Source organism: Halichoeres trimaculatus, unplaced genomic scaffold (assembly GCF_033239565.1).
Source record: "Halichoeres trimaculatus isolate MK-OKI-2021-1 unplaced genomic scaffold, fHalTri1.1 fHalTri1_scaffold_15, whole genome shotgun sequence".
In the NCBI taxonomy this organism is placed as follows: domain Eukaryota; kingdom Metazoa; phylum Chordata; class Actinopteri; order Labriformes; family Labridae; genus Halichoeres; species Halichoeres trimaculatus.
The window spans coordinates 13,992,636-14,015,701 of record NW_027437193.1 but is presented as its reverse complement, the minus strand read 5'-3'; the positions used below and the strand labels follow the sequence as shown (position 1 = coordinate 14,015,701).

The following is a 23,066-nucleotide window of genomic DNA, read 5'->3' as shown; positions in this document are numbered from 1 at the left end:
TTTTACTGCTAATCAAAGCATCAAATCCACCTGTGCCTATCCGTCTGCCGCAGGATATAATTGACCATTTTAAGAATCCCATCGAATTAAATTGGTTTGTGGGTAAGTTGTTCTGTCTTTTTTGCTACACACTCCTCTCTCAGATTAGGGATTTTAATTGAGCTCGTTGTCCCAGCAGATTTGCTTCTGGCAATTCATTAATATGAAATGGAATGAATGCCGCCAGCGCTGGCCCAGTGGCCTCGTTTTTATTCCCAACAGGCCTCTATGACACATGTGTGTTTTCTTTTAAGTCTGACTTACTTGTGCTGTGCCACAAGTGTGTGTGAGAGTCACAGTGTGTGTCTGTGTGTATGTGTGTGCGAGAGGGACAGAGAGAGAGAGAAAAAAAGGGGAGAGCAGCATATGTGCTACCAGAAAATGTGTCAGATAGGTGGCAGGAAACCAGGTCGTCAGTTGCCAACCAGCTGTGGCTGGAATGAGGCGAGATGATTTGTGAGCTGCAGGAAGTACACTGACAACTTAGAGCATCTTAGACTGCAAGTGACATGGTTCAAAAGCTTAACATCAGATCAACGTTTGAGTCTGCAGAATTCACTTCAGCTTCACAGTTGAAAAACTTCGCTTTGCTGTTTGCTGTGGTTGAAGGTTACAGGTACTACAAAGCACACAGTTACTTAAGTCTACCACTCAACAGTTTACAGCTCTGATTTTTGTTTTTTTTTATGGCTCCTGAGGGAAATATCTTGCCCTTTAGCTGCCCCTCTTTGTTCACCAGCTAGTTGCTAACTGTGCCTACCTGCTGTTTGTTTCTGAGCAGGTAGTGTGTAGTGGAGTTTAAGGCCTTTTGCTAAAAAAACAGCGTGCCTGCTGGGGCCAAAAACACAGCTGTGAGGGCGGTAAGAGCAAACCAAAACAGAAAAACAAACAAACAGATAAACAATGAGCTGAAACCCACAATGTAGCTCCATAGATGTGAGAGGAGCTTCAGGTTTAGGTGATAATTCTCTGTCAGGTCATCAACCAGAGCAGCCTATCTCACAGTGTAATGCTGTTTTTGCAACATAGTTATGATTTTAATTATCTCCGATTTCAAAGAGGCTTTACACTGGTAGCTTGGGAAATGTAACGGCAACCCAAAGTTTAACAAAAGTGCGTAATAAAAAAAAGTTAAGCAATCCAAAATGTAATAGGTTTTTACCCAAAATGCCCTAACTTTGCACTTTGCCTTTGCCCAAACAAGCCTGAAATGTAACCTTTTTCTACAGTCTTGTATAAGATCCACATGTCATTAAGCTTACCCTGTACTTGCTATGATTTGTGCTTTTTTTGCTTTACTGAGCACAGTCCTGCAGAACTACAGACACAAAGTATAATTGAAAACAGCCATGTCAATATTTTTTTAAACCAACAATCATTCTGGCAATTATTTCAGCCCTATTTTAAAGCTAAAATGCAAAAATGAAGATGATTCTTTAAACTCAAATATACATGTTACATTTTCCTTTTTTTCCTGCACATAATTTAGTTTTGTTTTTTTTTGTCTCTTAAATAAGCAAACTGTATTTGTGAGCTTGGCTAGCTATGGTTCCTGTAGGTACAGTGTTACTTCACATAACCAATAAACACTAAAGAACAAAAATATGTCACTCTGGGCTTCAGGAAATCCTTTGGACACTTTCAGTAAAAACAGAAAAAACTGTGGGTTTTATTTATTTTATAGTCACTCAAGGTTAAATCAGATTGGATCCACACCACAGCTTGCTCATAACACCATCAAACTGTTACACAACTTGCACCACTGGCCTTCAAGTGACATCCCACGCCAAATCCCTATTTTTGACAACACTCACTGTCTGTAGGCTTGATGGTTTCTGCATGCAGTTCTTCTTATTGTATTATTACATATTGAAACATAATAGCATAGTATTATTGAGTCATACCTTGTTGAAACAATTTCTGCTTTTGAATGTATATAAGGGCAAAAGCGACTCATGGGTTATGCTTTGTTTCTGTATGCATCTTTTCTGTGCTTGATCTCAAAAATCCTAAAAAGAAAAAATGTAGCTAAAAGAGAACTAAGTTGAGCAAATGATGGCATTTTCTTTTCAAAAAAGTTGAGAGGTTAAAAAGCCTTGTTGATAAATAATATTCACTTCTGCATTTCACGTTTCTCCAGCCATGCAAGCCTCTTTCATATTTCATTTTAGCTAAAACTTCTAAATCACAACTTGTCAAAAACATGTGCATAATGAGCTGTTGCTTGCACCAAACAGTATTTTCTTTCCTTTTTCTTTCCTGCTTCTGCTGGCTAACAAGACATTTACAAAGAAACTGAAAGCAAAAAAAATGTTTTGATATCCTCAGATCTAATGAGAGAATTTCAAAGTTTCCAGCTAAAGCAGCCAGCACAGTTCAGGTTCAGATCAGATTATTACTCTCACTGTACGCTTAATAGCAGTGAATGCTGTGAAAAATCTGTCAACAACACAGCTGCTCAGCATTCAGATGGTCCGCAAACGTGATGCTGATATGTGCCTTTTATGTAAGAGGCAGAGGGACTGCGAGCTAGAAAGACAGACAGAGAAATAAGAAATACTGGAAAAAAGGAGGATGTGGGTGTCAGGTTGAAATGAGATGTCAACGCGCCAACAGCAATCTTCCCTGAATGCTGAATACAGTACACTTAGCCACAAACAACAGCACACCGGTGGTAACAATGTTAAACTCCTGCGCAAATTAATTTGCTGACTCCAAGGCTTAAAGAGAACAAATGAAGTATCTCACTTTGTTTTTTTTTCCTGGGTCTAACTCTCCATCCTCCTCCCTCCCCCTTCTTTTCCTCTCCTTTATTCTTTCTTTCTTTCTTTCTACCATCATCCATTCTTTCCACGTTTTTGCATAACATGTTCAGCGATGCATTCACATTTAATTCACACAGGTCCTGGGGGCGAACCGAAGCAGGTTTTAGACACAACTGCCAATCCACTTATCCACCCACCTATTGCTGGCTGCAGAGCCTGAGTATACCATGGAAACATATATTTTCTATTTTACAGCGTTGAGTTTCCAGTGTACGTATGAGGTGAGTAACTGTATATGCTCTTAAAGAAAAAATCCCATCAACAGATTTACAATAATTAAAAACCTGCCTATGGGGTCAACCATGAAATTTTATGTGTCAGACAAGAGCTATGGCGTCTAAGGATAAGAGGCCTTTAGAATGAAACAGCAAAATAGATAAATGTCAACACAAGCAGCGCAAAAATGCATCAATGCATCAATGCATCAATTAACTTGACAACCAGTGTCTTGAAATTAATCTTTTGGTTCACCACCCCCAGCCTAGTGGAGTAAAAATCTATTCTCAAAATTATTTGCAGAACCATTCGTTGAGCATGATTTCAAAAACTCTTTTTCACAGTCTCAAGCTATCATGAAAGCTTGTGGTTCATCATGGAGTTCAACCAAAGCCAGAATTAAAAGAGATCAGTTAGAGAGCAACTCCAAGCACAAACTTGCACAAACAAAAACCCACTCTGCTGGAGATATAGCTCACATTTTGAAAATGAGGCCTGCAGAAACTGAACTTCAGGTAGAATCTATTATTTCTAATGTGGGTTTAGAAGGATGGTTAAATTGAGGTTGGAATTATTCCATATTTTCTTGTGACAAACTCTTAAAAAGACTAAAATCAACAATGATTTTACACTAGCTACTAACAAGTAGGTCAAACCCTAACATATTGTTATTCCCTTTGTGCCACAGTTGTCAGATAAGTGACCCATATCATTGTACTGGGCAACATGTTCCTGCATAATGAATACTGAACATGGGTCCACCACAGAATCACCATCCAGCTGCTGCAAATGTTCACTAGAGCTCAAACTGTATTCATACATGGCCAAATATAGTCTTCACCAATAGTTTGAGGAACTCCTCTTATAAATGATTTAGTGACTATACTCAGCTTTTAGTAAACATTATGTGTATCATATCAGCACCAAAACAAATCAATACTTTTAAGGTTAGCCTGTTAGCATGTAAGCAATTAAAGCTAACACAGCATAGCTTAATGACTATAGCATGACTTTCACAACATAGTTTCACACAAAAAAAGAAGTTATTCTTCACAGTAAAGGATACACTGCTAGCATCCACTATTTTCAGACACACAGATGCTAGCTGCTATAATTAAACATATAATGTAGCTAACCCTGCCTTTTAGGGTGCTTTATGAACACATAAGGGAAGAACTTAGCCATCTGTGCTAGTAGCTAACACCAAACTACTACAGTACAGCTGTTAGCTTTGCATTGTTTTGCACTAGCAGAAAAGCTAAAGCTTAATATTCATCAAACAGCGAGATACTCAAATAAAACTTACAAGGGGAGGAAATACCCAGAATATGTCTCAGTTTTTGTCTAAACTAGAAAATAAATCAGCATAGAAAATGCAGCATTTTTGCTATAGAAAACGCTAGCATGTAAGGGTGAGTGTGTCAGCATTTTATTACAGCAACTCCCACAAAGACAAGACAACATTTATGTGTAATAACTAATGAAATGAAAACAATTCACAAAACCATTTGCTATTTTTGTGGTTCTGAAAGCAACTGTAAGGAAGCAGTAAGCAGTGAGGTATCTGATTAGCAGTAGCTGGACAACTTAGCTGCAGTGTTAATGTACTCCAGTTTAAATAACCTGAGGATAAAAGGGTGCCAAAAAATGTTATTTTTGTCATCTACTTGAGGTTTTTGCAAGACTGTAATGGAAGTTGACAAGTGTAGGAGAAATAGTGATAATTTCAGCCTCTTCGGGCAGAACAAGACATGAACCATCAGTGACATCTGTGATAGTAGCAACCGCTTGAATCTCCATCTAACAGTGGTCTAATACACCTTTCACACAGCAGTCATTATCACATGCTATAATAGGAAAGTACAGGTGTAATTAATAATCCTAACAATGGCTGGGTTCCATTTAGGTGAGCCAGCTCTGGGGTGGTATACTGGCACTGTAATGAACACTTGATGGAACTGAGCCATTGTCAATGTTATTACTCACACCTGTTTTCTTTTTTTTCCAGACAAGACTGCTTTGAGGACGATCTATTAACCATCACAGTAGAGGACAAAATCAGAGAATAATCACCACTGGTAAATCAGAGTCTGGGTGCAGATACTTTTCACTGAACTGAGTGGCTCACTTTCCAACAGTTGGTTAGTCATAGTTAGTTTCCAAAAGGAGCAGATTTCCTCACTTTGCTTGGCAAGCAGTAGTTTAGGAATCTGTAACCATGTTAAAAACAAACATAGAGAAGATAATGTTTCTCTCTGGTACGAAACCAAGCACTGAGACCAACTGATGCCACTTACCCGCTTAGAACGACTATGAAGTCCATGACGTTCCAACCGTTCCTTAGGTACGACCCTTTATGGAAAACAAAACCAAGAGCCACCAGCTTGATCCCCGCCTCAAAGCAGAAGATCCCAATGAAGTATGGCTCTGTTTTTTCCTGGTAAAATTATACACAAGAAACAGGTCAGTAGAGTACAAACTAATGTGTAGCTTACACCTAACAATTACATCACAGCTATAGCATATTAGGTTTTATGCTTGTGCTTCACACATGGATCCTGATGTTAAACAGATTCCACTTACAAACCTGTAAAGTTTCAGCAAAGAACACAAGTGAGTGAATGTGTCTGTTTGATGGGGGTGCTACATGCTTAAGACAGCTCACATGTGGATATTTTCACTATTACCCATTATTATAGAACAATCCCAAAATCTACAAGCAGCTTTAAAATAAAGGTAGAAGTAGTAGATAAAATAATCACATATTGAAATATGACCATTAAAGCAGAAATTTATCTAGGGCTGTGTACATGTAACTTTTTTTTAATTGCAGCCTTTGATATTTGAAAATTGCATTCTATTAAATTGCAGTGTTGGTTTCAATTGGATTAATTCAGCTCATCAATTTCCTCATACACAATCTGTACAGTTAATGCTAGTTCAACATTAAAACAGAATGATATAATAGAATAGAAATGGCTAGGCGCCGCCCTGTTGGCTATGGCTGCCTTTTGCAGCAGCTCTCTCTTCTTTGTCTGTTTCTTATAATTTTTTCGTCTCTTTTTAGTAATCTTTGTATTTGGAGGGGATCATTACTTTGTATGGCGCATTTGTTGGTCATGGACACCAACCTTTTTGTGGCCTCAGCGATATTTTTGCTACTTTTTCTCCTGTGTTTGTCTGGAGATCCTACATGTAACCATGGCTGCATTGTTTACATGTGAACTCAGCTGTTAGCAATCTGTAGCATGTCAATGCTAACTGGTGTAAGGCCTGATGTCCTCCCACAAGGTGAGGAGAAGGAGGTGAGCAAGACGTGCTGGTTCTAAAGTGAGAGTTAAGAAGTGATGACATGGACCTGTCCTTTCATCCATCGTTATTGGGAACGTAAGATCTATCTCCTATAAGATGGACGAGCTAACCATGCTAACCCAGCAACAGATGGAATACTAGAGGGCAGAGTAGCATCATGCTATTCACAGACATGGCTAAAGGAGCTAACATCAGACACCAATGCCACATTGGAAGAGCTTCACCTGCTGTGAGCAGACAGGATCTAGGAGACAGAGATGGAGCATGACTGAAGAAGCTCAGTCCTGGACCCTGTGGAGGTGGAGGCTGGCTGAACTGGACAATGATGGACAAGCTGTCATCATCTATTTTCTTATGGACCTTTTAGCACTTTCTATACACTTTCTTACTTTTGTTTTATTGATTGCTGCTGTGACTTCAATTTTGTTGTACTTGTTACAATGACAATAAAGCTCTATTCTATTCTATTCTATTCTATTTTATTCTATTCTATTCTATTCTATTCTATTCTATATGTTGAGGGGATTTTAAAACACAATATCTAATCAGCCAATCACATGGCAGCAACTCAATGCATTTAGGCATGTAGACATGTTTGACACAACCTGCTGAAGCTCAAATCGAGCATTAGAATAAGAAAAAAAGACAATGATTTAGCTGACTGTAGGTATGCCATGGTTGTTGGTGCCATATGAGCTGGTCTGAATACTTTCAGAAACTGCTGAACTGCTGGGATATTCTATTTTTGGTTTGTTTTTTTTTAAAGAAACAATATATTCTGAAGTCTCTCTCTTGGGGTAGTGTTTGATTTTTCTGTTTGTAGAAACATGTTGGACTCTCTGAGGAAAACAAGGTTGCTCTATCAATGTAGAGACCTCACATAAAGGTGAATGTTGTGTTTATATGTCATAATATATACAACAGGGAAACCACAGGGTGAAATCACTTTCACACAACGGGTCTTCAGCTTCCACTTAGGATCACAAACTATTCTCTGCACAAGTTCCGCTTCATGCATGTCTTTAAAACAATAGTCTTTGTAGTGAATTTACAGCTAGCTGCATGTTTCCATTTATCGTGGACCCTGAAAATAGGTAGCTTGTATGATTGATCAGTCATGTCAAAGACTAATCACACTAACTGCAGTTAAGAGTAAGAATCATAGAGATTCATACAGAAAAAGAGCCTGTAGATGTTGTTAATGTTAGAGTGTATTAAACAAACTTCATCCTCACCAGTCTCTTTGCCATGGGGGTCTTGTCCTCTCCAGGGAGATGCTGCTCCAAGGCCAGGACAACACAGTTGGCGGTGATGGTGGCCAGAATCATGTACTCAAAAGGTGTAAAGGCCACAAAGTTAAGGAAAGGGCTTTATTTTTATCTTGATATTAGGACAACACAGTCACATGAGACAAACTGATGTCATATGTATATGAGTTCTCCTTTGTATCTTTAAAAAATTAGAATGTTGGATCCACTATCATCAGAAACTTCATCGCTCATTCTTTAACTGTGTGTACGTCTCTTAATTTCAGAAACCTTCCCTGAGGCCATGATGTGAAAAGGGCAAAAAAAGCATAGATGGATGGATGATTAAATGACAGATGAATTATGGCATGGTTCATATTTTCTCTGGTGTTGGAAGCAATCTGTTAGAAGGATTGCAGTATCCATGGCAACCTGCTTTTAAAAGTGCTTTTCATGAGGAGAAAAAGAGCAAGTCAGGGGAGAGAGAGAGACAGATAGAGACAGCACAGTGAAGTCACCTTGTCTTGAGTAGCTTACCTTCACAAAGTAAAGCAAACAGCTCTTAGACTCCTCCTTATGTCACACACTCACAGCTCACCACAAACTCACATCCTTAAAGAGGGGGGCAATATGCGTGCCCGAGTTTTAAACATGGATATAATGTAACAATGCTGTAGAAATCCCCAAATTGGCCTGTGAACTGCTAAAATAGATTTGCTCTTGAAGTAACAAAAGATCTTCACGCAATCCTCACAAGACTGTCACAAGACTTAATGAAATGGTGAGGTCATCACACAAGGATCCCCAAACTTGTTCAAGACAAATTGGAGGGGCGGGCCTCAAACATCAAGGTATGCCTATAGCTCCACCCCCGACATGCCTCCAGAAGGCTGGCCAATCAGAAGGAAGGGGATTTGTGGAACCAGGAGTCTTAAAGAGACAGCAACACCAACGCTTGATATTAAGTGTTTTTTGGTTCCTGTTTGTAAAACCAGGAACGTCATGTGCGTTTTGATATATTTGATGCTTGTGAGGAAAACAGTCTGTGGAGAGCAAAAATGCACAATCCTTCCAAACTGAAACACAATCCTTACAATATAGAAACCCATTAGCAGCCAACAACACACACACAGCCTTAGGAAATGTCTTTAAACAGTCGACAGTCTGCTAAGAGATTGTTCCTCAACTTTTCTGCCTCTTAAGTTTCTAGTCAGGCTGTTAGCCGGGCAGACTATGCAGAAGAGTTTGTTATTCATCCAACATCAACAGGCTGTAACATTGTCAGGAAATAGCCTCTAAGGTTAATACTAATGTAAATTGGTTTGCATTACTTTCTGAGGCAAAATAGGCTGACATTTTAAAATGTCCATGTGGTCTCTGAGCAACGATGATGGCAGGTATTTACAACTGTTCCCTTACATTACCTTGACTCAGCCATTACTGGACTAATGGAAAAATAATTTGCAGAAATAATAGCAGACTGAATAAAACTTAAATCTGATGAGAGTCAGTGGAATCTGGCAAAAACAACAGGATCAAGTCGTCCATTGGAAGATTTTTTCAGGAAATTTAGGATGTGCAAATAAATTAAAAAATATATTCTAACAAAAGCTGCAATTTGCAACAAAATACACTGCCTGGGCCAAAAAAATGTCATCACCAAAAAAAAAAAAAAAAGGTCAAACACTCTAATATTTCATTAGCTTTGATTATGGCATGCATCTGCTTTCGATAAGCTTCTACAATGTCACATGATTTATTTCCATCCAGTGTTGCATTAATTTTTCACCAAGATCTTGCAGTGATGATGGTAGAGTCTGACCGCTGCACAAAACCTTCTCCAGCATATCCCAAAGATTCTCAATGGGGTTAAGGTCTGGACTCTGTGGGGGCCAATCTATGTCTGAAAATGATGTCTCATACTCCCAATTTGAGCCTGATGAATCCTGGCATTGTCATCTTGGAATATGGCCGTGCCATCAGAAAAGAAAAATTCCACTGATGGACTAACCTGGTCATTCAGTATATTCCGGTAGTCAGCTGACCTCATTCTTTGAGCACAGACTGTTGCTGAACCTAGACCTGAACAACTGCATTAACCCCAGATCATAGCACTGCCCCCACAGGCATGGACAGTAGGCACAAGGCATGATGGGTGATCACTTCATCTGCCTCTCTTCTTACCCTGATGTGCCCATCACTCTGGAACAGGGTCAATCTGGACTCATCAGACCACATGACCTTCTTCCGTTGCTAGAGAGTCCAATCTTTATGCTCCCTAGCAAATTGAAGCTTTTTTTCCAGTTAGCGTCACTGATTGCTGACTGACAGCAGTCAGACTCTACCATCATCAATGATAATTATAAATAATAATAATAGATCATGTGACGTTGCAGAAGCTTATCCATATGTAGCCACAGCAAATGCGTGCTGGAATATAAGAGTGAGTGGCTTTTTTTTTGGTGGTGACTTTTTTTTCGGCCAGGCACTGTTAAGTTGGCTAATGTGATGAAGTTATCACTTATTTATTTTTTAAATGTATCCCCAGTTACAATGAGCTGTGTACTTTTATGTTTAACATCGAAAAAATGAATCAAGTATATCTGAGGCCTTTTAGTACAGTTTTGTGGCAATGCTAATAATAACTGGGTGCAGTGCTGGATTTTTAATCTTTAAAAACTGTGTGTTTGATTTTTTTCTTTATGGGAAAACTAAAGTTTCAAATGTTATGATGTCCCTGGAAACACACATTTTCAATTATCTCTAACAGCACTATCTACTTCCCTGTGTGTTTGTGTGTGTGGGTACATTGGTAAAGTACATATACTCTTTTGGCAAAGGTGTGACTATCTGAGCCCCAACATTTGTATGTGCTTGCGACTTTCTGTGGTCGGAGTCCCCACGAGGCAGCTGCTTCTTGTTGTTAATTTTCCTGCCTTGAGAGAAACGGGGTCACTGACTCACAGAGGAGAGCTGTGATGGGGGCCTCAGGGAGCCACACTGACTCACATTGACAAGTCCACATTGTTGCCGCTGAAAGCAGTCAAAAATAGCTAAAGTGGGAAATACTTAATAAATCGCACCCACTCTGTCACTACCTGTTACCTGTTACAATGCTAACCAGAGATTATGCATGTGTTAGACCACTTAAGACAGATCTCCTACCGTTAACCATTTACTTTGCTTTGATGCATATTTAACATAACTTAACATATTTTTCTGATCTCCTAGCAGCCACTGAATTTCATGTATTTTAGCACAATATGGAAATCAGTTGACTCAATATCCCACGGCCCAACATGACACCTTCAAAATGCTTGATCTGCTGACCGACAGTTCAAAACCCGAAATTTCACCCCACAGTCACTTCAGACAATGAAAAGCAGCGAATCACAACGATTAGAGAAACAGATTTTTAAAAAGACTGCAGATAAAACAGTTTCTGTCAAAGGACTTTGTTGATTCCTCTCTCATCCCGAGTAAAGCGTTGACAATTAAACACTCAAAATTTGGAATAGAAACACTCAAGGTGTGATTTCCACAGCCAACATCTGCCTCATTTTTGTCAAATGTATATTCATAATTTTGCCCTGACTGTTAAGTATTTCACCACGTAAGGCTTTAGCCGGACTTTGTGTTGCATGCACACTCACTGGTACACTTACTCGCGGTCAGCTACACTGAGACAATGAATATTTTTAAAATCCTATCGTGCTCCATCTCTCATTTTTTGGATTGGTTAATAAATCTATCTTTGAATGTGTTGAAAACACCCACCCTTGTTTGGACTTCACAGTGGCATCTACAAATATCTCTTTCTGTCTCTCACTAAACAGACTTTAACAAAGAAATGCAAAATCTGCTTATGAGGGAAGCTGCAACCAGAGACTTTTGTTTTTCATCCCATAAAATACAACCAAAAGCTATTAATCCAAAAGTGCTAATTGTCAATACAGTTATGAAAACGTGTTACTTTTGCTTAGAATTTGCTATGTCAACCGTTCTTTAACTGTCTCTGGCCTGCATTGGGAAATAACAGTCCCAGCAAACTTGTGCCCCACAGTAACACTCCACTATGTCCGTGCAGCAGCACACCATCAAAGAAACACCATCGCTGTGAATGCATATGTATCTGTTTTCACTCAGAACTTGGACACCATGAACAAATAACTGGGTCTCATCCAGTCAATACTCTGACATGTGCTGCTTTTACAGCCCACGATCCATCACAGTACTACTGGCCAGCTCTCTCCCACATACCTCTGCCTCTGTGATACCGACAGTCGCATTACTGAGCTGCCAGTGGCCAGCTAGTCTTGACCACCAGACCCACTCCCACACAGCACACAGAGCCTGTGGTTAGATAACAGTGGGAGACTGGCACGCTGCACTGAAGGGGGTGTAAGACAGGAGGAGCTGTGGGCAGATAAGGCAACTGAGTAATGTTTTTAAACTGTTTATGCTGTTGCAATGCCCAAATATTTACTTATTCACCAGGAAAGTCCAAACATTATTCAGGTGAATAAAAACATAAAGATACAAAGAAAGACAGATTTATAGCCATGTGAAGTGAATGAGTGAACAATGCAGCACTGTATGTTAACATTATGTCCATGCTGCAGCTGCATCTAAACCACTTCCCTGCTAATGTTTCTTAGATCTGCAGAAGTTCATCAGAAAGAAAGTGTTCGTCGATGCTGCGGCAGGAAGCAGAAAAACACTGCCTGCTGGATTTGAACTGACACCTACTCATGGCCAGGTTCATATTCCAATGAGCACTAAGGCAAGCAAGAGATGTGCCTACATGCCTCCCCCACAGAGCCGCTTCTAATGATCACCACATGCTAACTTTGTGTTTGCTGCCAGCACATGGAGCCCACAGATGAATCTAATCAGGGCAGGTTACAGTTAGCAGAGTTATGAGGAGGTTTAATGAGATGTAGGATTGATTTAAGAGCTGCTTTTCACTTTGAATTGACTGAAAGCTGGATTAATGGAGTTTGCTCTGCAGATAGGCAAACAAAAGACAAAGTGGAGCAAGATAGCTTGCAACAAAATCATGCAAAACACTGAAAACATCGTAATAATTTTAAAACAACAGAGACGAATTCACTTTTGCACTTTTTGAACATTCAGGGGTAGTTGGGAGTTGTATTTTTATCTGTCGCTCTCCATGGTGCTGAACTGACAGCAAACCATCGTGCTATTGTAAACGGTAAAAACAACTTTAAACCAAACTCTCGTGTTTTATATTGAAGGATATGGCCACTCAATGATTCTTCGCGCATATTTCCTAATAATGTTGTCCTCTGCGAATATGAAGAGCGACCTGTTGACGGTGAGGCAGTTCTGCCGGTGGGGGACGGGGTTGTACAGAGCCATGGTCCGGGCCCGCTGCGCCTTGGCTTGTTTCATGGAGGCAGACAGTCCCGCCGCCGCCTGATCCTGTGAGTCCCCGCCGCGCTCCACGTCCCCATCCCCGGAGTCCACCGTGGTGGGAGCGGACTCGTCTCCAAAGCGAGCCATTCTACAAAAGGAGATGAGGACACCGCCGGCTTAGAGTGTTTCAGTAAAGAAAAAATGAGAAGTAAAGTCAAAGAGGAAAAAACAGATGCACCTTTAATCCACAGACAGCTTTTCGAGCGCAAATAATCCCCCCAAAAGTTGCCAATTCTTTTCACTCCATATCCAAAGGGAAAAAAAAGAATCAAATCATTTAAAGGGCTTTGATATAAGGTGAAAAATCATCCATTAACTTAACGATGACTGCGAACCACAGCATCTCTGTTGTCCCATCTGTTTATCAGCGCGTTGCAATCAGCTCTGAACAACTTTTAACACGCGCGCGTCTTTAAAGTCAAGCTGCCGAGAAAGAGAAAAAAAGATCCACCGAGTTTAAAGCTTGCAATTTATTCAGAACATCCAAGCTCGCCTTCCTCTGAAAAATTACAAATCATAATGCGCAAACTAAAGGGAGAGATCCGAGATAAGTCTTGGCAAACTTTACGCATCTTCTCGACCCGGCAAACTTGACAATAAAGGAAGATGTCGAGCAAAAAAAAAAAAAAAGGAAGCCCAGTTAGGACATCTAAAACAAATCTGTATAAAACTGAGCTTTACGTTTCGGTTTAAATCAAGTTCTAATGCTACCAGTGAGCAGCTTCAATCGCCGGATCAGAGGCATCTTACAATCTCAACACCTGCTGGAAAAAAATTATCACGCAGTCAGGAGCGCACGAGCCCCCTCCTCCCACAGTTACATCTCATGATGGCGATTTCCAAATACATCTGAATGAAAGCCGGCAGAGAGGAGGTACATGTGTTTTGTTACCATAGCAATTAGAGTTTGCTGAGGATGAACAAAAACATTTGCCTCACCAAAAAAAAAAAAAAAAAAAAAAAAAAAGTGAGCCTATATGCAGCAGGATGTGTGGGTATGTGGCTCCAAAACAATTATGTAAAGATGTTAGTGGGTGCAGCAGCAAGAAAACAGGTGCGAAAATACATTTAACACCAATTCTAAAAGGACAATGCACTGGGAAAAATGCAACAAGTGGACACGAATAAGACTTTCAGTTTTAAATGTGAGTTATAGCAGGGGTTTGACTCATTTCCCCCTGTTCAGCATCTGATTATCAGATAGCATTGTCAGATTTTCATTAACAGAGGCAGACTATTAAAACATTTAAAAAGTAGGCCATTGTGCTAATATTGGAGTAAAAGTGAGGAGTAAAAATAGAGCATGAAATAGATCTTAGGGCTGCTCCCTTTTTTGAGGGGGAGGAGAAGAGAACCAGGGTCTTTTTCACACCCAGTGCCACAAAGTGAGACCTCATTAGGCAACTGGGCTCTTTCGCTCCATCTGCTGCTCTGCTCCCTTCCCCACTGTTCCCTCAAGATGACCACTTCAGCCCCCACACACATCAGATTATTCAACTGGGGGTTTTTGTTTGATGCTGTTTGAATAAAAAGAAATAAAAATCAAACGCAGCATGTTTCCAATATTAAATCCTAGCTTTAAAAAAAACAGCAAAGCAGGTATCAAAGTGTGCAGACGGGCAGGGCTCAGACAGGAGGGTGGGTGGGGTGGGAGGGTGAAAGCAAGCCAAGAGGAAGTGAGAAATGTATGCTTGGCAAACAAGAGGAGGATCTGGGGGAGAAGAGGCAAAAAAGAGACCCTATCAGTTTAACAGGATCTATGAATAAGTGAGCTGCTTCTGTGACTGCCTTCCCTCCTCTTCCCCATCTGCATGAAGCAGGCAGGCGTGTCACTTCATGCAAAGCAGGTGAGCAACAAAAAGGTGACACTGACCTATCAAGTGCTGAGTGTAAAAATAGCAGAATGGCAATCAGCACGTACAGTTCGATTACTGTAGCTGCAGCGTATTTCACATTCACCTCCACCAGATCAACTTGTTACATCATTAGAAACAATCAAACTTCATTTACTTGTACGACGCCTAACTAACAAATATTTGTCTATCTCTGCAAACAGAAAAATATCTCCCTCTTTCTATCTCCGTCTCCAGCGCTCTCTTTGCTGTTGTTTCCATAGCGACATAGCTCTCTTGAATTCCTGCTCCGTCCTTTTCATTTCTGCCAACAAAAGCCATGTTGCACAATGGAGCAATCTCTTCCTACAGAAACCTGTTTGTCCCAACACACACTCAGCCGTGCACACACACATACACTCACACGCACTCGCACTTTCCATCAAGGTCATTGGGCGTCTTCAGGAAGCTGATAGACGACATCACAGCGCTGTCAGTCTGTACACTGTTGATCCACTGTATGGTATAGATTTACCACATGGAGTCTGCTTTTGTTATGCTCTCCAGCACAGCCTACTCAAAGCCTGCTAAAAATAGCTGTGTAAACTGCAGAAAAGCTTGTATCTATTTGATGGAGCCTGATACAACTTTTGAAACATGAAGGGGAAGAAAAACATTCATACATCTCAGATAAAAAGGGGTACAGTGGTGGAAAAAAACAGGTTTCTTCTTAGAAAAAGGGCCTGTTTTCTGTGTAAAAATGAACACAGGAAGCCTTGGAGAAAACTGCAACGAGGGAGGCAGATGAAGCTCTGCTGCAGGTGACAAGCACTGAACGTTTAAACGTTAATGGACTTACTTTGTGGCAGAACTCTGAAGAGCATTTATATAATTGCAGACGGGCTTTCATCCAATGTTGACTAGAGTGGCTTTAGCATTTTATTTTTCCTCTCTGTTCCCTAGCAACAGACATCCGCTAGTACTGAGTTATGTCAGTTTGAAACCACCAATAACTGCTGCTTTATCTATATTGTTCCAGGTTGGTCTTAGTTCACCTTTAAGTATATTTGCATCATGGTTCTAGTTAAGCAGATGCTCCAGGTGAAGACAATGAAAGCTCAAAATTCATCAGCAGGGCTCTAACAATTTGTTTAGAGGAATAAGAAGTCATTATGATGCAGCTAATTAATTCAAGAAATTCAGATTAAACTGCAATTATTCCAGGAAACATCCGCCTTAGCTGTGTGTTTATGATGGAAAAGTCAACGGTGTCCAAACTCTGCAGCTTTGCTCACACAGTATCCTACACTGCCTCCCTGCTGCTCCTCTACTTTGATTCCCTAGCATCCCCTAATGGACAAATAACCGCAATACATGTAGTCAAGACAAAGAGCCACTGCCTTTATCAGCTCACTGTTAAATGTTTTTTACCTTTTTGTGGTATAGTTTCCACCGCAGTTAACACGGATCAGTATAAGGAAATTTGAAGGAACAGACGACTATTTTGTTTGTGTGTCAGAGCATGACAGAACAAGAAAGAAAGCAGTGATTGGGAAGGAGAGAGAATGACAGCACACCAGTGTAAAGTGGATGTGGAGTGGGTGGTGGAGGTAAAATAAAGAGAAATTAGAGGATGGAGAAGGAGGAGGAGGAAGAGGAGAGAGGGAGGGAGCTTGTTCGTGGGTTGGGGTTACGCTGATGGAGTACCACTTCACGCTGGAGTGGTGGGAAGCTGATAATCAGAGCGATGTGGCTCCAGAGTTCAAAAGTTCACCCGCAAGCACCCTCAGCCCCACCATTAATAACGCTGCCCAGGATCTGATTACAGTAAACCGCTGCCAGTGATGTTACACATGTATTAAAAGAAAACACAAAAAACCAGCACAGCAGCTGAAGGGGAATGCTTTTGTGATTGGTTTCAAGAACTGTAACAATGCTGAAAACAAAGGATTCAACATATGTATTTCCACTACGGCGCACGCTTTTAGATGAGCACTTTGCAGCTAAGCAACAGCACAACAACAGTAAGTGTTTTACTTTACAGAACAATTGTTAATGATTTGAACCCTTGAACTTTGATGTTTTCAGTGTTGTAAAGGTTTTTTGACCTCCATTAACAATGTTTTTAAGAGTGGGTTAGAGAGGGTCACACGCAAAAGGATGCACATTCACTGAGCTCCACCAGGATCTCAACAATGACAATAGACAGAAGTGCAGGAATAATGTGAAGAATGGTGTTGTGATAAGCTGTACTGTGAAATGCAAGGACATAGCATGCTAGCTAGCAGCAATAAAACATGGATGTTAACCACTCAGGGTCCATTCACACATAAAAAACTATTGTAGCTTTCAGGATATAAATAAAGCAAAATACTGTTAGATACTATCCTGCTGACCTCAACAAGATTATTTATTTATTTATTCACTTGTTTATTTATTTTATTTTACTTTTTTACCACTAGAGGGATCAAAAACTCCAAGCTTGAAACACTAGCGCTATTATTCAGAGGGAATATGATATCTGAACAGCAAAAACAACAACAAGGCTTCCTCCTTTTTTCCCATATGGACCTGCAAATCCAGTAAAAAGATTCTGATCCAGCTTGTCTGCCACCCCACCAATCAAGTATGACCATGAAGGGACCATTTTTTACAGTAAGCATGTTGATGCTCCATTACAAAGATTTAGAGGGGAGTAGTGCAGATCACAAAAGCCTCCTATTGCTGATCTGTTGGACTGGTGGTGGATGACTCAATATGTTGTTGAAACTTTCAGCTTATACAGAACATTTTTCAAATGAGCTTAAAGTCAGTCTCTGGCAAAAAAAATATATAAATAAATATTCACTTCTACTAAGCTCTGTGTTGGTCCCTATTAATTCAGAGGGAAATATCTACAAATTTGACAACCAAACTCTCAGCTTTATGACTGAGCTAGCTACTTGTTTTTCATCAGTATGGTGTTTGTTGTTACCAAAGTTTGTTGACCTTTTTAGAGTTACAATTTTGGGCTTTTTTCTTGCCTTCATTTGATAAGGACAGCTAAAGAGACACAAAAAACGAGGGGAGTAGAGAGTGGGGTGAAGACATTAGAGGTGTCCCAGTCCGATACTGATATCGGATATCGGTCCGATATCAGCAAAAAAACAAATATCGGTATCGTATCGGAACGCAACTAAAATCTCCGATATAAGCAGTCCATTCCAGACTCCACTCTTGCTGTTTTTATTTGATTTATTTAGGTTATTTTCTGGGTCTTCTAATTTATTCTTTATTTTATTCAGTTACTAGTATATTCCTATGTTTAATGTTAAAATTTCTGTTACCCATTGGTTAATGATAAATGGGTCAGTTTTTCCTCATACTGTTACTGATTACTGTTCTTTGTTTGAATAATATCACTTAATCAAGCCTTTTCTAACATGACATACTACAAAATAAGTAATAAAAGTATGCATGTTTAATGCTGATATCGTATCGGCCAATACTCAAAGCTGCAGTATCGGTATCGTATCGGAAGTGAAAATGTGATATCGGGACATCCCTAGAAGACATTCAGAAAACAGTCAAACCAGCGGTTGTATTTAGGGATGTGCTCAAACTGCAAGGCTAAAAACTCATGGCTATTTCACTGCTTGGAAAAATTGTTTTAAGAGGCAGCTGTGATGGAGTGATCTATACAATCAAAACAGCAGGTTGAAAGATGCAAACAAACACCAGATATCTAAAATAAGCTACAGGGTCAGGTGCCAATTGTCTTCCGGATCAGAGCTGAAAGAAACATCTTTCACTAAATACATAAAGTATTTAACCATATAAATGCACCCATTTAAAAAAAGTCTTTGATAAGTGCAAGTTACTTCATGTAGCAAGAAAATAATGATGTAATCAAACAGATTAGCCAAGACCTAACCTGCTGTCTTAAAATAACAGAGTATACGAACGGTTGTTTTTGTCTTTTCTTTTAACTATTCTATCAATGTCAGCCTGTTGTACTTATTTTAAAACTTGTGTATGTGACGATAAAGTTAAATTGCTTTTTAATGTGCTTATGCAATGACGACCCACCAAAGAGATTCAACAGGTTAAAAAGTTAACTGTATAAAAAGTGTGCGTGTTTTTCACAGTAGCACTTTTCTCCTCCTCCACCGTGCAGATTTATCATCTTTACACATGCAATTAAAGAGGACTCCTTCGCCTCTAAAGCTCTTCTTTACTTACTCCCACTCCTTTCTGCGGGCCTGTGGCGTGCTCTGGATTTTGTGAGCATGGTGAGCCATGACGACGTCCTTCTGCTCCACCAGTCCCCCTCTTCTCCGCAGCATACCATGGGGGCTCAGAGACCCTGAGCCTTGATCTGAAGAAACCTCATCCTGACAGCAAGGCACATCAAAGCTGGCAGCTCGAGGGGGCAGCCCCAAGTACTCAGGGGCTGCATGTGGGACCTGCAGGGAGCAGGAGCGAGCCCCTTGTGCCAGGCCATGACGGGCTGCGGGGCTGGGTTTCCTCCAGGCCTCAGGCTCTGGGAGGGACAGAGAGGAGTGGACGTGGGGCGGTCCTCCTGGGCCACAGCTGGACGGAGGGTAGAGGTTTGGTGTGAGGGAGCGGGTGAGGGACTGGTCTGAACTGGTATGCATCTCTACAGAGGTCTGCAGTTGGCGGTTTCACCATAATGCTTAAAAAAAAAAACAGAGGAGGGTGGAAAAAGACAGGTGATTACACATAATCATGAAAAACTGCTCAGAGGAATCGCTCATCTTTCACATCTTGCCTGTCCTCTATTTTTAGCAACAAAAGCAGCACAGCTCTGGGGAGCACAATGATGGTTTGTCTATCACTTCTTTGATCCTGACTGAAACACTGCATCCAAATAAAACACTTGATTTATTCAAGACATTTGTGGTGATGGTCCCCAGAGGTTGAACCATTCATCAGGCATATCACACAGTTATGAAATGTCTTAACATCTGAGACTTCTTCAATCATCACAAGACTATTCTTTTTTTTTTTTTTTTTTTTTTTTTTTAACCACCAGGCGGTTTAACAGCTTTTGTTTCTGAGTGAAATATCTCAGCATCAGTTTGACAGATTAATTATTTTTGGTTCAGAAAATCATCCCTCCCTCACATTAAGAGCTATAACTTCAGTGATCCACTCGTTTTTTCATCAAAATCCTTTGTCTTGTGAAAAAAAAATCAAATCCTCCAATATTTACGCAGGTTTTTTGTCACAAATTAGAGCTTTGATTTGTATTTAGAGCTAATTTGCAAACATCTGTGTGCTAATGAGCTTCACAAAGATGGTGAACGTGGTAAACAGCCGCAAAACATCATGTCACGATAAACTTGTTGACACGACTTGTTGACAGCATTATTTAGATCAACCAAAGCTGTGCAGACTCACAGATATGCCAGGATGACTGCAAACTTTCTGTGTTGTTCTCTCTTTGAAACAAAGCACCATTATTTGTTGAAGGATGGCTGTGAAATATGAATTGGAGACATGTAGATTAACTGGATTAACACAGCATTTTCCTTTTCAAAAAGAAGCACTTGAATCTAGAATAAAAAGTGCTATTACACTGTACTTTGACTAAATGATTAGCCCATCTTCAGCGTGATCTTAACGCTGGCAGTGCATCTGACAGCATGAACAAAAGCATTGAACCAACAGACGTTCAGAAATAGAAATTGTAATTGTACTGGTGAGCAGAATAAGCCTGCACAGAAAGTGGGTCTGGTAAAAGCAGTGATGACACATTCAGAGAGGTGAGATTTTTCAGTTTCTAAAAAGCACTGACCAAAGCCTGGACTTCTTGCTTTTGTCTTGTCTCATGTTTCATTTCTAGAGCACTGAGCAGGACACGTTCAACCATTATCCTGTTGTTGTTGTTACATCCCCTTGTCCAGCTAAGTGTGCATGTGTGTACGCTGACACCGAGAAATTTGTGATAAGATGAGGTGTCAAGGCTGAAAAACGGCAAGTTTGAGGTGAGCCAGTCAGAGGCAGACGAAACAAGGCTGTTTCCACTGAGCTGGAGCTAAAAGGGAGATGACTGAGTGTGGGAGAGCTGAAGCACAAGGAACAGTGACTCACTCATCAGCAGCAGGGCTCCTCAGACATGAACTGGACACGCTTTGAGTTGAGCCCTGGCCTCAAACCCCGGCACAGCGCTCATCTGAAAGCCTGGAGAGGCTACAAGGTCAGCGCACACATTTACACAGGCGGCTTGATCGCAGCTTTGTGTGTTTGATGGCTCTGATTTTTTTTTAAGAGACACAAGTTCAAAAAGATGTGATGTCTTGTGATATCACCGCTTCGGATGTGGTAAAATTAATTGTCAGGTTACATGTATCAAGAAGCTGCTGGAGTCCAAGATGATATACAGGGTGGATGCATGACACATGAGTCTGCATGTGAATCATACATGCCAGTATTAATTGAGATAACAGAATAATTGCCACTGCAAAACCACTTTATATATCATTGAAGTTACAACACTTGGGTGTAGAAGCTCTTTCTATTTAAATTCTGAATTGAATTTCACAATAGTAAAGCCTACAGGAGCAACAAGCACCAGCTGCAGGTCTGCCATCGTTCAAGAAATACATTTTATTAGCCCTTTAGCAAGTATTGCTAATTAGGTTGCTCTTTTTTTCTCGTGTACTCCAGTGTTTGACGCGCAAACAGGTAAGAAATTAGAAGACGAAAAAAAAGACACAAGGAGCGCGAGCCACAGGAAGTAGAAATACATGAATAAGATACTAAAAATGTGGAGTAGAGAAAGGGGATAAAGGCAGCGCGCCCCTCCGGAAACAGAAAGAAAGAAAGCTCATTAAGTGATGAAATGATTAATGAAGCTGACAGCTTTACCTTGAGGTGCCGCGCGCTCCTTCATCGTCAGAGAGCCTCGTTCAGGTGTGGATCCTTAAACCAACCCCCTTTCTCCCTTCTCACTCAGTCCAAGTTTGGGGGATTTGAGGAGGATTTCGCGAGGATTCCTTGAGCTCTGATTGCCGCTGTTTGTCTATAAATACCGCGGGGTGGCTGGCAGCCAGGGGAGTGTGGCTCACATGAACGTAAACAGGCATGGGGACAGGAGCGAGCAGGCATGGAAATAATCCCAATCATATTCCATGGCAGGCTGCAGTGATATGAGTCACTTTAAGTAGGTCAACATGAATGGCTGTTGTCTTCAAACTTCATCTAAAGAGTTAATTGAATCCTCAACGGCTGCAAGTGATGCACCTGTGTAGATACCAGATAGAAATGCAACAGGTCTGTGGGTTTGAAAGCCTGGTCTGCTGAGCAAAAAATACTGGAATCCAGACTATTTACCACTAGATGGTGGACTACAGCCACATACTTGCTGCTCAGTGTTTTCAAACTTACTCCTGTTTTTACTTTCTGTTTTAGGATTCTTTATACATTAATTTGAGCTAGACCCAAGGTACTCGCATGGAAGTCCATTTCTTATGGTTAACGATGATATTTTAGCCATTACACTTAAATCAATGAAATGAGGAAAACTGGGTAAAAGCCATAGTTTTAGTCAAATTCTCAAGTTTAAAGCAAAAAAGTCAAAATTATGAATGTGAAGCTATGAGAAAAAAGGTAAAATCTATTAAATGGATAAAATGTCTCATCTAGCTTACAAAGACAAATGTATTAGACAACAAGGTGTGAATATAAGATAAATGGAATAATTAAATAATTAAATAATTAAAATTAATAATTAAAATAAATTAAAAAAAAATATATAAACTGAACTTTGTCTTTTCTTTTTCTTTTTCATATGACTTTAATTTCCCTATGGAGATTTTTTTATCATGAAGACTTTGCCTCCTACTGGCTGAAAAAAATGCACATATTAGAAACATGAAGGCAAAGAAGTCTACTCTGGTCATTTCTTATGAAAAAAGTGATCACAGATTCAACTACACAACTAAACTAAGAAATAATGGACCATTCAGGCTAAAGTACAGCAATACCTTAGACAAAGAACTTTTAGTTACAATATGGTAAATAAATGTACTGGAACTAGTTATGCTAAATGGCTCGGTAACATTTTGTTTCTTAAGCTTCTAGTTGCTCATTGGCTGTATATAGCTTAGGGTGATATATATTTTTTAAATATAGATGATAAAAGTTCACTT

General features: G+C 40.1%; 1 protein-coding gene across 6 annotated transcripts in view; it reads right to left on the bottom strand.

The window, feature by feature from the left end:
* The window catches only part of LOC141804382 (voltage-dependent R-type calcium channel subunit alpha-1E-like), a 65,414-nt gene extending 43,338 nt beyond the window's left edge, over positions 1 to 22,076 (bottom strand). For 2 of the 6 annotated variants that reach the window (XM_074688771.1, XM_074688773.1), the window contains exons 1-5: positions 21,784 to 22,076; positions 19,132 to 19,585; positions 12,904 to 13,166; positions 7,628 to 7,734; positions 5,378 to 5,517 (exon numbers count right to left, since the gene is read on the bottom strand). In XM_074688771.1, the coding sequence (XP_074544872.1) occupies positions 5,378 to 5,517; positions 7,628 to 7,734; positions 12,904 to 13,166; positions 19,132 to 19,547 (926 nt within the window). In that variant the 5' untranslated portion in view covers positions 19,548 to 19,585; positions 21,784 to 22,076. Of the gene's footprint in view, positions 1 to 5,377; positions 5,518 to 7,627; positions 7,735 to 12,903; positions 13,167 to 13,256; positions 13,901 to 19,131; positions 19,586 to 21,783 lie in introns of those variants that run through there. The other 4 variants (XM_074688770.1, XM_074688774.1, XM_074688772.1 and 1 more) reach the window with 3 other exon arrangements.
* Positions 22,077 to 23,066: the final 990 nt, after the last annotated feature.